Raw genomic sequence first — 15165 nt, 5'->3', positions numbered from 1 at the left:
TCTATGTGTTGCCATTTTACATTTAAAATAAATCAAAAGCAAGCATAATAAATGTTGAAAATAAAATAGATTTAATATTTTGAATATTAAAATACATAGAGAAAGCACGTGTGATATTGATCCTAGTTCAGATTTACAAAAAACTACAAAGATGGCTTCCGGTGGCGTCATATCTTTCTTTTTCCGGGTTTTGTCTGTCGTCACTGTGACGCGTGACGCACTTACGTTCACCATACCAGCAGTTGGCGTATGATAACAATAAACAACCCTGAAACAAGAGATACGCACCAACGGGACCTGCCGCTCCAATTCGACACAAACGTACCGAAATTATGAGCCGAGACAGCTACCGACAGCTGGAGTAACGTCTCGTCAAGTAGCGGGGGAGTCTCGACGGTCCTGACACAAAGGATTTCCGAGTTTTGGTGTCAAGGCGAGAGGAGAAGTAGAGTTACGGTCTGCCCCTTCCTTAGCCCCCTGTAGCTAGCTGAGGCTCATTCCTTGTTTCTGCTCACTTTGTGTTAGTCTGTTATGCAGTTTCCAGAGGACTGTACTCGTACTCGTTCTCCTCCGCCACCTCTTCGCTCCCTCTCCCCGCTCTCTCTGGCCCTATGTCTCGCTGGCTTTTCCCCTGGTCAGGCTCAATCAAGAAGCGGGCCTGTCGGTACCTCTTACAGCACTACCTCGGTCACTTTCTGCAGGAGCGACTGAGCCTGGACCAGCTGGGCTTGGACCTGTACAACGGTAGCGGGGTCATCAAGGAAATCAACCTCGATGTCTGGGTGAGTTTGGGGAACAGAGAGGTGGCTGTCATCTTCACGCTAGCAGCAGCCATCGTGTGTGTTTTTGTCGGGCTCGTGCACCCTTGACTGTTTCGCAACTGCTCTCGAGTTCAACAACAATCTCCAGCGTCATGCTCTGAGCCGAGCTCGCATTTCTTCGACGAAATGCACTTATGGGGAACACATCACCACCTCCACAGATTAAATGCACCTCTTCCCAGTGCCCTAACGTTCACAACAGATGTATTCCCCCCTACCATGTTTGCTTCACACTTCCTGTGCTTTATACAGTCCTGTGCAAAAGTCTCGCCTTAAACTTTGTTATTTTAAGGTTATAATCAGTGGTGGAATTTAAACAAGTACATTTACTCAAGCACTGTACTTAAGTATGAATGCAAGGCACTTGTACTATACTTGAGTATTTTCTTTACACTTTACTTTTACTCCATTACATTTCAGAGGGAATATTGTACTTTTTATTTCACTACATATGTCTTTCTTTAAACATTAAGATTTTCACATAGAAAAACATAAACAACAGTTTGTAAATATGTCTTGCTATACATTAAATTACTAAACAGTTTATACAAGTACAGCTGCAATGATTAGTTCATTAATCAATCAGATGATTCACAGAAAATTAATTGCCAACTGTTTTGATAAACATTTGTGTCTTATAATAATGTTGAGTTTTGGGTGGTGATATTTTTAATTTTGTTTATAATCTTGAGGTTTTTTTTTTCGTTTTAAAATATTTTTAAGTACATTTTTTAGTATTATTTTAAACAATTCTGATTTGGGGGTTTTGTTTTCTTAATTAGAAAGTTTTTGGTGTTTTTTCTTTTTTGTATAATTTTAAGTTTTTGGTGGATGAAATACCTGAAAGCTATACTTGACTAAAAGTACAGATGTCTTAGAGGATAACTTTGGTAGAAGTTAAAGTTGCCTATTAGAGTGTTATTTGAGGAAAAGTCTTAATTATCTGATATTTATGGTACGTATCAAAAGTAATTTCATGATACTAAATGTGCTTAAGTATTAAAAGTAGAAGTACAAGGACATACTGTTAATGAAAAAGGCAAGCAGTCACAATTATGAGAATTAGAAAGTTACTGTCTTTGTAACACATTACCTTAAAAATGGAGCCTATAATATACTTGAAGAAAAACAAGGTCTTTTTTTTTTTAAATTGAAAGGATATAACGAACAAAATCCGCCCCCTCCTCTCTTCCTCAGTTTCTTTCCTATTTTGTAGCAAGTAATTAAAATGCTTGTATTGGTTGTATTGTATTGGAGTAAAAGTATACATTTTATTTAGGAAATGTAGTAAAAGTGAAAGTAGACAGAAATATAAAAACTCAAGTAAAGTACAAATACTTTGAAAAGATACTTAAGCAGTGTAAAATAGTATTATTGCGTTGTTACATTACACCAATGCCACTCAGTGCTCAAAGACATTACCATTGGCTCCAAAGCATTTTCAGATGTATTTTTTTTTAATTATCTCTCATATTTAAAGCATCACCAGATACCATAGATATCCTCATGCTCACTTACACATACACAACAACCTTATGTTTTAATTACCTGAACTCCCAAAATTGGCAGACGTGCCTTAAAATTCAAAGCTCCCTCTGACTGGAATAATTTACCAACTGATATAAGAACAGTTAACTCATTACACCTCTTAAGGAAATTATTATCCAATATATAATGACACCGATAATCAATATTTGGAAACTACAATTACAATAAAAATGAATCTGTTTGTCAATATTAAACTTCATTTAAATGCCTTTTGCAAATGTTTAATCAAAACTTAGACTTTCAGCATCATATACAGCAAGTTCCTGCAACTTTATTTCATAAAGTCAAGTGAAAATTTAAATAAAAATGAATAAATAAAAATAGCTCCCTGAGGTTTCACAAAATAAAAGTTCCTCCTATGCTGACACTTTCTATGCACTTTTTAATTCATTAATTTTATAGGTGATCATTAAAATTAAAATGCATTTATATATAATTGTCAAAAAGCCAAATATCGGCCTCCATAATTAGCCAGGCTGATTACCTTTTGACCCCTAATATTGATGCACCAGCTGTTTTTTAGCTCATATATCCTTTTTATTATGTGCAGGTATTGTGGGCTTATGGGAATGATGACGGGGTGGGTCAGTAAATGAGGCCTGTATGTATGCTGTTGTGATTGTGTCTATTGTAATGTAGCGTATTGTATGTTTTATGTTGGACCCCCTCGAAAATGAGGTGGTTCATCTTAAGAGGCTATACGCTAATATACTTCATTAATACTGTCTGTTTCTTCTTTTCTCCAGGCGGTCAATGAGCTTCTGGAGTCTCTCGGGGCTCCTCTGGAGATAGTGGATGGCTTTGTGAGCAGCATCGCAGTGACCATCCCCTGGCAAGCTCTCCTGACTGATCACTGCACCTTAGAAGTTTCTGGTCTTCAGATAACATGTCGACCCAAGTACCGAACCAGTAAGTTCACTAGCAAACAACTTGTTGGGTCATGCTGGGGTTTCCTCTCAGGAACTGCACTTAAAACACAGGACATGCATTAGTCAGGCACAGATTTAGTGAGGGGATTTTCCAGGTTTAATCACATGCACACAAGCTGTCTCAGTTTGATAAGTGTGGCCCAAAAATATGATTACTGTTTTCCTCAATCTATTCCACATGTAGAGCCCTTGCTATGCAGGCGAGCATAGATAAGTGTCTGTTTGGTAAGATCTGTTTTTTAAGTGCATTAGTGAGAAATGAATACATTAGGATGTGCTACAGGTCCAGAACATTATGTGATCTTGTAATCAAAGCTTTGGTCTAGGGCTGCAGCTAATCAATTCATCTGCCTCTTATTTGCTTAATAAATGCATTTTTTTTCTTTTTTAACAAAATGTTCTGTTCCCTTTTTTCTAGATCCCGAGCTGGCATAACCATATTGATTATTTTGTTAGAGCAAAAACATCAAAACAGTCACTTAACTGTCATATGTGAAAATAAACAGCAACAAATCATTACATTTGAGTAGCTGAGTACTTTTGCATTTTTGTTCAAAAAAGAACTAAAATGATTCATCATGATTATTTTAAAGAGATCAACACATATTTTTCATCTTACCTGTTGCTCTGTTTATCAGTCTAGATATCAGCCATAGAGATGTCTGCTTTCTCTCCAATATATTTGAACCAAATGGCCCTCGGTTTTTGGTTCTCAAAATGAACTCCCTCGCACTCACAACAAGAAAAACTCAACAGCGATGTCTCTTTCAATAAATCATGGCCTTTTTACTCAAGAGAATCCATAATGTTGTGAGCAGTTTCATGTAGGAACTATTTTCTGTCTACTAATCTACACCTGCCAACTGGATCAGCATGCAGAAAGAACTGTACATCTACTAATAGACTAAAGGCTCATACTTGTGACAACGCGAGATGTTAAAATTGATGGCCTCTTCTGCAAATGAGCTGTGACTTTAGCAATGTCAGTGGTGCCTAGTGAGCTAACAGACGATGCACTCCTCCTGCACAGTAATTCGGTTGGTGGGTGTACAAGGTACAAGGTAGATTTATTTGTTTTTTTTTTTAATTAAAATTTTTTCTACTACATCTAATAGTTTGATAAAAGGAAAATAGTTCCTACAGGAAGCTGCTCACAACAAGATCTGTGCATTATCTTGAGTAAAACAGTCGTGATTTCTGGAAAGAGACATTACTGTTGAGTTTTTCAAATGTATTCATGTATTTTTTTTTGGCACTTTGAGCCTGAAATCAGACAAGGTACAACTCTTGTGAAATGCAGTCCAGCCAGCTACTTCAACTTGTGTGTTGCAATTTATTCCCCTTTTGGCTCCTTTACTGCTTTTCTTACACTGTAGGCTGCTACTTTATAATTATCCTGTCAATCATCATTTTATCCTGACAATAATGAACTAATGCTCTCAGCTCTATACTGGTCTGCAGAAAGCTCAGGAGGGCCAACCTGGATCTCCATGTGCAAAGCGTTAATTTTATGTCACATATACAGGAGTTTAATGGTGTTTGCATTGGATGTAAAAAGTGCACACTTGTCACTGCGTCTCTGTCAAAGTGCAAGACATCACTGAATCCCATGTTGTTTTGCTTGGACTCAGGTGGGGGTTGGGACTCCCAAGGCTGGTCATCAAGCATGACCTCCAGCATGCAGCTGGCTCAGGAGTGCCTGAAGGACCCTCCGGAGGCGTCCGAGGAGCCGCCTGCCCAGCTGGAGGGGCTTGAGATGTTTGCACAAACCATTGAGACGGGTGAGTCGAAGCTGTGTGTGCACTGGCTCTGCAAAGAAGTGACAGTGTGTTAACATAGTCATCAAATATTCCTCACTGTAATAATATTTACTCTGACTGTAATAATGGGGATATTTTTCCAATGAAAACTCCAGTCTGAACACGCATACAGTTAAGAGGAGATGATTTGAAAGATCAGAGCTGATAAACCTCTGCATGTCTCTCATGTCTTCTGTGTTTGCAGTCCTACGTCGTATTAAAGTCACCTTTATAGACACTATCATTCGCATCGAGCACCAGCCCCTGGACCTGGAAACAGGTGTTGCCTTAGAGGTGCACATCAAACGGTATGTCCTAACTTGCTTTTAAAAAAAATAACTCACACAGGGACATCAATTTTCAGTCCGCTGTGTATCATAAAAATGTGGGTAGTATGTGAAAATAAACTGTGCTAAACTTCCCTCCGTCATACCAGTGCCTACATCTAACTGCTCATCTCTTGGCTCAAATTTTGTAATCTGGGAAATTTTCGCCAGCTGTAGGGCAGATTGTAAGTTTTTGCATTTTTGTTTGCCCGCCTCCAGCAACAAAGAGAGTATAGAGTTGGATCAAGAGAGAGACCCGCAATGGTCTCTCTCTCTCTCAAATTCAGATCAAACTCAAATCACATTGTTAAATTAGGCAGTGTACATCAAATATAAACCTATATTCTGTTGCTGTATTGCCCGTTTCTTGCCAAATATGTTTTCTAAAACATATTTTGGTGCACTGTTTGACTGTATTGCAAGAGTTTGTGAACTAAACTGTGCCCTGTATCGCAATAACACACGCAGAAAATAGTCAGATTAAACTGCAATTCGAAGCAGAGCTGATTAGATACCAAGATTCTGTTACTGCGTTGTCTATTTGTACCTAAATTGTTTTCAGAAACATATTTTAATTTACTATTAAACAGTAATATGTGAGCATTTGTTGCGTTACGTCACCAGCAGGAGCGTTTATTGAGCTGATTCGATGCAGTTCATTGTGGCAGTTGTCAATTTTCTACCTCTTGAGTAAAAGCGAATGCCCCAGCCCTTTTTATCTGTTTTCTCAGCACCAATTTTAAAACTATTTTGTGTCTTTCTTCTGCATAGACAGCCTAGTTTAATGAAAATACCATCTTTACAGCAATGGAATAAAAAAGCCACAAAGAAGAAAAAGAGGACTCCTTTTTTTAATAGTGCACCTCCTTTGTGATTTTTTGTCCTTTATTTTGTGTTCGAAAAATACCAACTGTTTTTAGAATACTACAGTAACTGTAGCATTTACACAATTGGTGTTTATACCATTTTAATGGTAATTTTGAAATAGTAATGGGAACATCCTGAAAAACAGAATCACATTACTTATGATACTTTTCTGCGGAAACATGCAGATAGAGAGCAGCTCCGGTGCAACTTCAAAGGTCACTTTTACAGTTCATTTGGCAAGTATATATTTATAGTAAAGCCTACCTGAGTGGCCTTTTAATGAATTTCACTGCTTTAGAAACACAAGAAAGCTCAACACAAAAGACTCACTTTGTTCTACATAAGAAGGCAGTGCACACAAAGCTACACAGCTACTTTCATGATTGCCTTTCAAGATAAACAATTGTTTTATGTTCGATAGAATTGCAAAGAAAAGGACTTCCTTGTTTAACTGGGAAACAAAGAAATCTCCCACTCTCGTCCTCATTTCTACTCCGGTTTCTTTGGTAAAGACAAAAAACTGTTTTTTTTCAGTGTTTTTTGAGACCTGCTCAGTGTAAAAACATAGAAGACGCTTGTAATTTTTAAAAATTCTTTTACAGGTGTTTTATATAATTGACATTTGTTTTTAATTGTGCTTCTTTGACTCTCACTTCTAAAAATGTGCAAAAACCTTTCCTCATTTCACTGCCACAGCGATTGGGTAACATTGCGATGTGGGCCTATTTGTCAAAGTACATGTGTGAACAAGTGTTCATTTAAATGGGCCATGGTCATAAAGGTATAAAAGTGTCCTGCAGACCTCGGTAGTGAGCTGAAACTGAAACACAAAGTGAATGCTTTATGTGACAGAGTTGAAGCAGAAGCTGAAACACAGTGGTCAGCATCATTTCAAAATCTTTTCTGTCAAGCAAAGCATCCAAATTTATACACACAGCTCATGTTATTGCTGTATTTCACTTTTTTATCACTCACAAGAGGGTGCTAAAATGTGATTCTGTGATATTGTAGCTCTCCCACATCAGCACTTATATTACAGTCGGGGGAGAGGGAAAACTAAATGGAAGCCAAGAATTAGATTTCATCTTCTCTCTGCTCATCAGCAGATAAGGAGAAGAGGCCCCTGCTGCAGTTATGAACTTGCACTCCTTGGCCTTGAATAGTCAGACAGCCTCAGCGTGAAGCTCATTTTAAACAGATCAGTATTGATGAGGTCATTCACCTGAACGGGCTTTTATCAGAGGCTGCACACGTTAAGGTGCCGTCAATGTGGGATGTGAGGGGAGGCCGTGACTTTGACACTGATGAATATGTGGCCACTGTTGCTGTGCAGAGCCACATAGTTAAATTGGTTTTTTTTTAAACATAGATGAAATATTGATCATGACTTGTGTAATTATAATTTATTGAAAGTTTATTGTTTGTAATGATACAATATATTAAACTGCATTTTTTAACTCATTTCAACAGTTTTAACTGCAGTAGTCAGTCCTAATGACATTACATGCATGTGACAATATTATTAAACCTAAATTAGTGAAATTAACTGATTTGCAGTCATTTCCAAGTACATACCTACTTGATGAATGACCAGATAGCCACTTGAGGGTTTCGGTTTATTTCCTTCTTTGCCATGTCTCATGTGACTGTTGACACATTTTAACGCGTGATACTGTGACACTGTGACACTGTTGAACCCTGTTTGTTTTTGTGGCTTATTGACAAAGTCTGTGACGGTGGCTGTGCTGATTTGGGGTCAGTGACTGGAAGGCCCTGCCATCTCAAAAGCTAGATTTTTAACTGAGCAACTGGTTTGAGTCTTGTGAGGCATTTCACAGAGGTAGTGTTTACCAAAGAGAGTGCTGACAGCAGAACTGTTCTTCAGCAACACTGCGACAAAATATTAAGTGCTACTTGTCATTTCTATTGTCCAGTATGCCAGTCTAAACCATGGTAGGATTTTTTTCCATTAGTATTTTGACAACTGACAATTTCTCAAAATAATATACCTGTGGCCTTTAAGCATTTTTCTTTTGCTGTCACAATGCAGCTGTGACTTTTTCCTGTACGCACTGACTTAAATTTAACTTCTCTTTGCTTGCATGGTGCTCTAGGCTGGAATACTTTGACGAGGCGGTGCGAGATCCAGCCAGTCAGACTGCCGTGCCTGTCGACATCCACCAGCCGCCCGCCTTCCTGCACAAGATCCTCCAGCTGAGCGCTGTTCAGCTGTTCTACGACAGCACCGGCACAGTGCAGGTGATGGAGACCTCTCTGCTGAGGATTCTTCATGCGTAATCTTTGTGTCTTTTTTTTTTGTGTCTTTCACACATTTATTCATTTATGTGTATAACTTGCATATCCACCCACCTATTAGCAGGATCTTGAAAGATTAAGCAAACTAAAAACTAAAAATATCAAGGAATATTTCTTAAGAAATTCAATTACACAGCATTTTGTGGCACAGCATAAGCAGCCCAGGAGGAGATGATGTGGATTAAAGGGTCTATAACTAACTACAAAACTGCAGCTAGTCAGATTTTGATAAATCAGTATCTTGCTCCCACAGTGAACAAGATGGACTTTTCTCACTTCCTACTTTTAAATAGTAACAAAGTAAAAGCTAGGAATAATCATAATGTATTGAGATGAACAACAATATGATTTGCAACCAGAAATGCTGACACGTTTCTCCTCATTTTTTAGAGTCCTCATGAAGAGGAACAGCCTGAATCAGCCACAGCAAGTGAAGGAGAAGAAGAAGAGGACGAGGAGGAGGAACAAGAAGATGATGAGGAGGAAGAGGACGAAGAGGAAGAAGAGGCAAAGCCCCCAACAGCCGCTCCCTGTCCTCCATCTCAGCCGCTGCTCATAGGAAGCTGCTCTGGTTTCATCGAGACCACCGTCAAGATCAAACAGAACGACATGCTGCCTGGACCAAAGGTGTGTGTGTGTGTGTGTGTGAGTGTGTGTGTGTGTGTGTGCGCGCGCACACTGTGTATCATGAAGGGTCAGCAAATGCAACAGAATCATTTGCTCTTTTCATATTCAGTTGGAAATCCAACATCTTAAAGTAAGTAATGCTCCATAATGTCTTTATTCATTTATGAATCCTACACAAAAAAGTAAGAATAGGACAAGACAAAGTGGGTCACAGAACCAATTTGATTTTGTTATTGAATGTGTCCAATTTGTGTGACCAGGAAGTTACTGACTTCTACTTGTCTTGCACTTGACACTTCTGCAATGGCTCAGAAGTCCTTACATGTGTGAAAAGATTATCTCTTACAAGAAACAGGTGGTATAATGTTGCCATGGATACAGTGAGTAAGACTGTAGGCAGCAACATGAGTACCACTGGATGTACTAACAACTATCACTGAATAGCTTTGATACTGCAGAAATCTTAAAAACAGAATGATTATTTGGCAGATTCGGAAGTGTTCCCATTCCTGTCAGTGTACACACATAAAGTGTTTTACACTGTTTGCTGCATGATGTTCAAGCGAATATTCATTACATTAAATCAGGTTCTACAGTTGCTCAAGTGTATTTGCTGCAGATTTATCAAGTGTAAGACAGAAAAAGGTCAGCAACTTCTTGGTCAGACAAATTGGACGCATTGAATAACAAAATCAAATTCAGTCTGTGACCCTTTCATTTGTGTTAATTCCCTATTTTTGACTTGACCATAAAGTTGAAGAACAAAAAACGAGCCTGTTGTTTTTTTGTACATGAATACAAAATATGTGATAATTTTCCGATTTTGGATTACATATGAAAAATAGTGAAAAAATGATTCAACTCATACTGACTTCTGTATTCTGTGTCTTTCTCTCTGCCATCAGTTGGAGTTGGATGGGAAGGTGGGCTGTGTCCACATGCTGCTGTCTCCTGATCAAATAACCCATCTGACAGACCTGCTGGCAGCCCTCTGCATAGACACTGGTACAGTAAAACACTGCGATGTACATGCACCAATCAAAGGCCTGGGTTACCCCTGAAATTTGCCATTAAATGCTCCATATGTGGAGCATTTAATGGCCAATTTCCCAGTAGCTTAGTTGGTAGAGCGGGCGCCCCATGTACAGAAGCTATGTCCTCGCTGCAGGGGCTGCAGGTTCGATTCTGGCATCTGCCCTTTGCTGCATGTCATCCCCTCTCTCTTCCACTTTAAAGCTTAAGCTAAAGTCCTATCCATGAAAAGCTAGAAGCCCAAAAAATAATCTTTAAATAAAATAAAAAGAAAAAAGTTTTATATGTGACCACAATTTGATGTCTGTGTCTGCAGTATAAAAAACAATACATACACAGTAAAAATACAACAATTCAAAGACAATAAATACATTCATTCATCAAATTTACATGTACATCAAGAAAAAATGCACATATGTTTACTGAACAGCAAAGAAATACAATCATACATGTTCAGCTTAGGTGGTGTTGAGGGCTTTAATGGGATAGTGGGACAAAGGAGTTTTGGAACCAGTTGTGTCTGCTTAGGGGGACTCTGTACCGTCTGCCGGAGGGGAGGAGCTGATTTTCAGGGTGAAAAACATGGGTTGGATCTGAGATGACTTTTTGTGCCTGTCTGATTATGGTTTAGACTAACAAACAGCACACTGGGGTCTTATGATGAGTAAAATGTACCAATTATGGTTAAATTCATGCATGCACTCACAAAAGAAATACATAATGTAAAACTCAGAAGCAGGAGGACTCTGAGCACTCAGACCCAGACAATAAGGCTGTACTGTTTCCTCTCTAGGTCAGAGCTAGAGGGTAAGATCACAGACATCTTTAAATGCCTCATAAATGTGAGGTCACCCTCAGCCTCTGTCCCTTTCTCTCTCACACACACTCATAAATCTGTTTCTCTGTCCTCTCTCCCCCAGAGACAGAGACAAAATGTGGTGGCGCACTTAGCCGTCCGTTAGACTCAGACGACCTGCGTATGATTGAGGAGGACCTCAGTAAGCAGCTGGGCTCCAGTCCCAGAGACAGGGAGTGGGAGACTGAGCCCGACCTGGAGCCCTACGTCACCGGCCTGGAGAATGGAGGTACAGCAAAGGTCCAGTTATAACCTCTCTGTCTGAGAGACGTCATAACCTCAAAAGCTCTGCCCTCCCTGCCTTGTAAATTTCAGGATGTAGGGAATCTGTATTTAGCAAGGCTGCATAAAATCCAAAGACACAGTTTTTGGTTGTTTTTGGCTTTCAGTTAAAAACCTCTGAGAAACCTCTGCTGGCGTGGTGGTTTTAAATTTTAGTGTTGGTGCTGACCTAGAAATGATTCTGAAAACATGAAAACACTCCTGCTGCACCTGTCCTCGCAGCGATGTGCCCTAAAGTGTTTGTGTACATTGTAGTATATGACTTGACACTGTGTGTGTGTGTGTGTGTGTGTGTGTGTGTGTACGTACCCACAGAAATGTTTTACTCCATGGGTCCTGCTGGGATGACAAGTAGCGTGACGTCTGTGCGCTCCGGCAGCGAGATGTCAGACAGTGATATGGAGTCCTCTACACACAGTCTGGCCAGCTTCACACATCCTGCAGCATTGTCTGCACAGGTATAGCCTCTGTGTGTGTGTGTGTGTGTGTGTGTGTGTGTGTGTGTGTGTGTGTGTGTGTGTGTGTGTGTAAGCATTTGGCAGACAGTCATGTGTAGAAAAACTGTTGCTGTAAAGCTGAAAAAACATTAAATAATGGGAGATTATTTTCTTTTTCCTTAATTAGCACCGTAAGCTTTAATTTCTATATCATCAATATTCATCATTTGGTATTACTAAAAAAAAAACTAATATGTCTTTGCCTCTGTGCCAGCAATAGCGATGGCTGTAGTCATTATGTCTTCAGGTTGTACATTTGTCAATCCCGTTCTTGCAAACGTGATATCACAGGAATACCTTGAGGGAATTTCTTCAAATTTGGCACAAATGTCCTCTTGGACTCAATGATGAAAAGATGAGATAATCATGGTCAAAAGGTCAAAGTCACTGTGACCTTATGTCCCTCTAATTTTCTTAAACTATATATCTCAAAATGCCTTGAGGGAGTTTCCGCCAATTTAGCACAAACGTCCACTTTTAATCGAGGATGAACTGAACTTAGAACTTAAAATTTGGTGGTTAAAGATGAAAGGTCAAGGACACCGTGACCCCAGAAAACATGTTTTTGGTCTTAACTCAAAAGTCATATGCTAATTATGACAGATTTCATACAAATGTCTTAAATAAAGTGATTTATAACGCAAAAGATCAATTCTAGATAAAGTTAGCTTTCCCTTATTTTATTTTATTTTATTTTATTTTATTTTATTTTATTTAGGGCTTTGTGCAGGTGTTTACAAATAGTGGAATGGCGATTAGCACAAGATATTTTATGTAATTAAGTGCCCTCTGACTTTCCTTACTCTCAGTGAAAATCAACAAACACACAACTGTGTCGTAGATGGTGGCTCCAGATTTGCCCAAACTTTCACGTGATTTTATGTTTCAGGGGATCATTTTAACCCAAACCATTAATTTTTCTAACCCTTACCCTCAGCACTTTTTGTGCCTGAAGCTAACCAGTCTTGAACAACAGCATTGCCCCACAGTAAAAAAGTAAGACAAGAATATTTTAAAGCAGCTCATGAGAGTTTCACAAATCTAGGGTTACCATCTAGCTGTGACAGAACTGGAACTTTTAAATGCACTTATCAGATCACTAGCAGTCTGATTTCCATTTTAATTTTTGTTGCCAGGGCATGATGAATTGTCCCAGGAGGTATCCTGTAGCGGGCTGTCTGTCGAGTCTTCCCCAAGCAAAGACCAGAGGTAATGTGATACTTCATTGATTCTTAAGAAAAATACGTGATATGGCAGTTACATTCACAATCAAACACAACGACAGGAGATATTTAAACATAAAACATTCACATCTACATTTCACATAAAGCAACAAAAACTATATATAATGTATAAAGATAAAAAAGACAGTGTTTAATGTGCAATATGGCCTCTCTAACAGTATTATACATAAATAAATATATAAAGTATATACAATAGCATCCCTAAATGTATAAAATAGAAAAATAAAAAATTTAAAAAGTACTCATATAAATATATGTACTCACATACTGTAAATACTGTTATGTCATTTTCTGTGTAGATGCGTGTGTACTTATATCTTTATATTTTTATATAGGTACTTTTTAATTTTATATTTTTAGAGGAAAAAATAAAAACATTGCATTGTTGAGAAAAGGGTTTATATCTGGTTTAAAATATCAAACATTGTTCTGTCATCAAAATTATATTAATTTACAGTTCCTGCATGTTAACGCTCAATGCAGACATTTGACCTTTTTGTCATAATTTATGTTGCAGGACGCTCACACAGCGGCCAGGAGCAGCTGAAGCCCGATGCTTTGTTGCGACTGACCCTGGGCGGGCTCACCTTAACCCTGCTGCAGGAGGACCCGCCTACTAAGCCTGACGGAGCCTTCTCATTGGCTCAGGTGTCTCAGGTGTTCTTTCGGGAGCTTGTCTTCTTTAAGGACAGCATGTTCAGCGAGAGAGACTTCCATCATCTGAGAGGAGGCTTTGCCAAGGCTTGTCCACACTCCCATCTCAGGTAAAAAAAACACAGACACATATTTTATCTTCAGTTAGTGATGATTCACATAGCTTTTCACCTAATTTCCTGTCACAACAAAAACAGATGGGAGGGATTTGTGATGGGTGATTTCATGTGTTAAATTTCATATGCGAAGGAGAGAAGAGTCAGTTGATGATACTGCAGAATTTTCTGACTAAGATGCTGCTCACAAACAAAAAAAAAGACTTTTTGAAGCACAGTAAACTGTGAGAAGTCAAATTGCCTGCAGGTTTGTTTCATGTCTCAAAGGTTTTTCATGTAAAATTTATTTAATCTGCAGCATGCCATTTTTTCTAATTTTTGTTTTTGTCTTCCCGTTCATCCTCTCTCTGCCAGAGTGACAGGAGCCGCAGTGCAGGTTGCTTGTGAGATGCGGAGCGGTAGACGTCACAGTCGGGCCGTGACCTCTGACCTTTCCTTTAGCAGACTGGAACTGTTAGAGTGTCTCTGGGAGGACGGCAAGCCTCAGTACAGCGAGGTAGACATTTCTTTGCCTCTGTGTGAAGCTCTGACGCTGAAATGTGGCTGTGTTTACTCTGAAAAACTTGAGATTTAATTATACCTTTGTCATTATATTTTTAATGTGGCCAATATCAAACAGTAGGAACGCTCAAGGTCACTGACAACAATTTGACCATTCTTCGAAAGTCTCCCTCTGCATGGACGCACATACAGAGAGAGAGAAGAGCGAGAAAGATCCATTCATGATTTTCAGAAATGACAGATGTGCTGTGCAGATCTGTGATTAAACGGAAAAGTCACAGCGTGTGTAAATGACAATGCAAGCAACATGGTGCTGGCTGACACTGACTCCCGGGAATGGGACTCTCAGCCTCGTTATGCACATTCACTACACCTCGCTAGAAATGTCGGATTCAAGCTTCAAAACATAAACCAAGTGGCTGCATCTGCCAATCATCCATTTTCTCATTTCTATCACAATACAACAGTAGTGCCCCTCATTGTAGTAGTTTTTTTTTGTTTGTTTTAAAGACTTTTATAAAGGACTTTTGGACAGCTTTAGTAGTTTTTGTTTGTTTCTCCTATTTGTACAGTAGCATCTTGTACTCTCATGCAGCAAATGCTGTACTGCCCTTGTGTGGAAAAGAGCTGAACTGTGTGTGATACACACGTAACGCATTAGTACCAGGCACTGGTAAAAACTCAAGCATGACTATACATGTTTCACTGCCAGCATGGAGTCATGATAAATGTTGTGTTGGAGGGAGATTG

General features: G+C 39.0%; 1 protein-coding gene across 2 annotated transcripts in view; it reads left to right on the top strand.

The window, feature by feature from the left end:
- Positions 1-219: 219 nt before the first annotated feature.
- atg2a (autophagy related 2A) overlaps positions 220-15165 on the top strand; it is a 38112-nt gene continuing 23166 nt past the window's right edge. Inside the window, exons 1-12 of one of the 2 annotated variants that reach the window (XM_088080989.1) lie at positions 220-782; positions 3116-3278; positions 4930-5079; positions 5303-5405; positions 8405-8549; positions 8997-9233; positions 10139-10238; positions 11186-11350; positions 11719-11861; positions 13037-13109; positions 13662-13908; positions 14269-14410. In XM_088080989.1, coding sequence (XP_087937115.1) covers positions 612-782; positions 3116-3278; positions 4930-5079; positions 5303-5405; positions 8405-8549; positions 8997-9233; positions 10139-10238; positions 11186-11350; positions 11719-11861; positions 13037-13109; positions 13662-13908; positions 14269-14410 — 1839 coding nt within the window. In that variant the 5' untranslated portion in view covers positions 220-611. The remainder of the gene's footprint in view (positions 783-3115; positions 3279-4929; positions 5080-5302; positions 5406-8404; positions 8550-8996; positions 9234-10138; positions 10239-11185; positions 11351-11718; positions 11862-13036; positions 13110-13661; positions 13909-14268; positions 14411-15165) is intronic. The other variant, XM_088080988.1, reaches the window with a different exon arrangement.

Source organism: Plectropomus leopardus, chromosome 8, assembly GCF_026936395.1.
Source record: "Plectropomus leopardus strain MGB_pleo_1.0 chromosome 8, ASM2693639v1, whole genome shotgun sequence".
Lineage (NCBI taxonomy): Eukaryota > Metazoa > Chordata > Actinopteri > Perciformes > Serranidae > Plectropomus > Plectropomus leopardus.
This window is presented reverse-complemented; position numbering and strand designations above follow the sequence as displayed.